This window comes from Trametes versicolor, assembly GCF_000271585.1.
Source record: "Trametes versicolor FP-101664 SS1 unplaced genomic scaffold TRAVEscaffold_7, whole genome shotgun sequence".
NCBI classification, from domain to species: domain Eukaryota; kingdom Fungi; phylum Basidiomycota; class Agaricomycetes; order Polyporales; family Polyporaceae; genus Trametes; species Trametes versicolor.
The window spans coordinates 2,025,600-2,028,296 of NW_007360327.1; the positions used below are offsets into that span (position 1 = coordinate 2,025,600).

At 46.6% G+C, this 2,697-nt stretch overlaps 2 protein-coding genes across 2 annotated transcripts; one reads left to right on the plus strand and one right to left on the minus strand.

Annotated features, from left to right (window-relative positions):
• Positions 1-612: 612 nt before the first annotated feature.
• On the plus strand, positions 613-1,224 carry TRAVEDRAFT_125759 (uncharacterized protein; the record flags this gene model as incomplete). Its single annotated transcript, XM_008041657.1, has 1 exon — positions 613-1,224. The coding sequence occupies one exon, from the start codon at positions 613-615 to the stop codon at positions 1,222-1,224; it is 612 nt and encodes a 203-aa protein (XP_008039848.1).
• Positions 1,225-1,670: 446 nt separating this feature from the next.
• Positions 1,671-2,598, minus strand: TRAVEDRAFT_48836 (uncharacterized protein; the record flags this gene model as incomplete). Its single annotated transcript, XM_008041174.1, has 4 exons — positions 1,671-1,885; positions 1,943-2,089; positions 2,137-2,534; positions 2,594-2,598. The coding sequence occupies 4 exons, from the start codon at positions 2,596-2,598 to the stop codon at positions 1,671-1,673; spliced, it is 765 nt and encodes a 254-aa protein (XP_008039365.1).
• Positions 2,599-2,697: the final 99 nt, after the last annotated feature.

The following is a 2,697-nucleotide window of genomic DNA, read 5'->3' on the forward strand; positions in this document are numbered from 1 at the left end:
AGAGGAGGTGCTGCAATACGTAGGGGCAGGTATGCAAATTCTTGGACATATAATGAGTTACAACATTTTGTATGCTGCAAACCCCAAACTGCTGACATAAACATTACATATTCATTTCAACACTATGTACCAGAGAAAATGCTGCAAAGTATTAAAGACAATGACCACATACTTGCTGCAAATATTCCTATCAATATATTGGTAACCAAATTATCAAAGCAGCATCTCTGGCAAGTAGCTCAATCCCATCACCTAGTACATGTGTCCCAGCATAAACACAAGGAGGTGCTTGTAAATGAGCTTTTGCAGCATCAATGCGACCAATGTGATGAATATGTCTGCATATTTGATTTCAAAGTCAAACACAGGGTGAATGCTACAAAATGCCAGAAGTACAGAAATAAGCAGAAAGCAGAAGCCAAGATATCTGATACATTTCCGCCGCCTCCATTGTCTTCAGATTTAATAGAGGATATTGTCCAAGGCTTTGCCACAGATATTTCTAACTTCCATGAGTCCGCTTGTGCAGTATGCGCCCAGCTTGTACCACAGAAGCTTTTGCTGTCCATTACCAAAGAAGACTATGATCAGAAGCTGCTGATGTCAGACAACATGGTCACTGTGAAGGAGCGAAAATCTGCAAGTGATCCTGTCTGTGATATCCCTGGTCCTGTTCTTCTTCCAGGCTGTGATAATATTTGCCAATCATGCTTATCAGAACTCAAAGAAGGTCGTACTCCTGCAGACAGTCTGGCAAATGGTCTATGGCTTGGAGAGGTCCCACCACAGCTACAAAATTTGAGTTTCACTGAGAAAATGCTGATAGCACGTGTAAAGCATAACCACTGCATTGTCAAGGTCCATATGTCAGGCATGTCCAAGCTACGTGCTAATGTGGTCAGCCATTCACTTCCCATGCCCAAGATATACTCAGTGCTGCCACCTAGATGTGAGGAATTGAGCGAAGTATTAGCATTCTTATATCTTGGACCTAATCAGCCAACCTCCAAAGAGTATAAGCGCACACCCATGCTCGTACGGCGTAACAAAGTGGTGGATGCGCTTGAATGGCTCAAACTCAATCACATTGACTATGCTGATCTCGAGATATCTTATGACAACATCAATTCATATCCTGAGGATGAGCCACCTGTGATTGTAAATTACTCAAAGAGCATGGAGTCCAATGTAGATCCCGAAGCATCAGCTGTAAATTACAATTGATGAGGAACGAAGAAATCGTTTCTTATGGGGTGACCTTCCTGCCAACTCAAGTCGTGTACGTGGGAAAAAAAGTTGAAACCCAGCTGATCAAAGGTTAGTTTTGAAATAGGCGCCACCTACATCCTTTACTTACAAATCCTGGGTTAGGGTTCCCCTTCATTAGCACAGCTTAGGGTTAGCCTTAGATAGTTGTTAATCAGATTTCTTACCAAGTTGAAACCCACTCCATGGGCGCTCATTTAACCCTAGCTGCACACAGGTCAACACGTGATTGCATTGCAGGATATAGAGGCATGGACAGTCGCGTCACACTTGGTAGCAGCAGATACAAAGCAAAAATATGGAAGTAGAGAGAGAAATTGCGAGATACTTTGTATGAGGCCACATTCACTCCCTAAAATACAGACATCAGTGCTATACTAATAACATATATAAAAGTGCATGACTTACGCGCGGGCAACCAGCACAACACCATACAGGTTCAGGCTGAGGTTGATCTTGTCGTCGCGAAGGTACGAGGACGTGGAGTACAAAACAACAACAACGTCACCAAACCCGGGAACAGTCTCCAGGCGCGGGAGCTTGTGAACCTCATCAAACGAGAACTTCAAGGAGGCTTTCTTGTTCTTCTTGAAGTATGCGGTGCCGTCCCACACGCCAACTGTAGATCAATGAGCTATGCATAGGCAGGAAATATATGAGACAATTCTGCACTTACTGTCGTCCTGCGTGTTCCAGGTGGTCTTGTTGCGCATCTCCAACAGGCTGCGCGATGGCACAGAGGGCATCTTGCCTGTGCCTGCCCTCGGACCCTGCTTGCCAGTGCTCTTGCTGGGTGTTGCCCCGATGAACGACACATCTGGGACTTCCAAAGGATGAGCCAATAATTGGTCAAGAGTACAAATGACTCACGCGCTGGGGTGGGATCAGAAGGGAAGGTGCGCATGTTGACACCGACGTAGCGCTGCGATGCAGTGAATGTGCTGATGGGTAGCTCACTGTGGTTGAATACAGTGCCAAAGAAAGCCATCGTTCGCTCCCACTCCGCCCGCACAGGGCCAAACAGGACTGACTTTACAGTCTGTGACTGCTGCTTTCCAAACAACGTCGGGAAGACGACATTACAGGTGAAGACGAAGCCCATGGTCATGCAGATAGCCCGGGCAGGCTGCCCCGACTGCGGCTTCCAGGAGAGCACCTTGTTAGCACTTTGGCCAAACGTACTCAAGGTGACCTTGGCAGGGTCAAAGCGCGCAGGGTTGATGACGTAGCCGCCATCATTGCTGAAGGTGGCCAGTCTCTTCAGAGCACTAGAATTTCTGGTTAGCTTACATTGTATAGGTAAAGACATCGCTGACCTGGGATTCACGTCATGCTTGTTGACAAGGCCTTGCGTGTACGGAACAGTGCTGATGAGGGAACCGTCTGCGGTGAGAGCCTCACAAAATCTAGGCTTATATCAGGCTGTGTCTG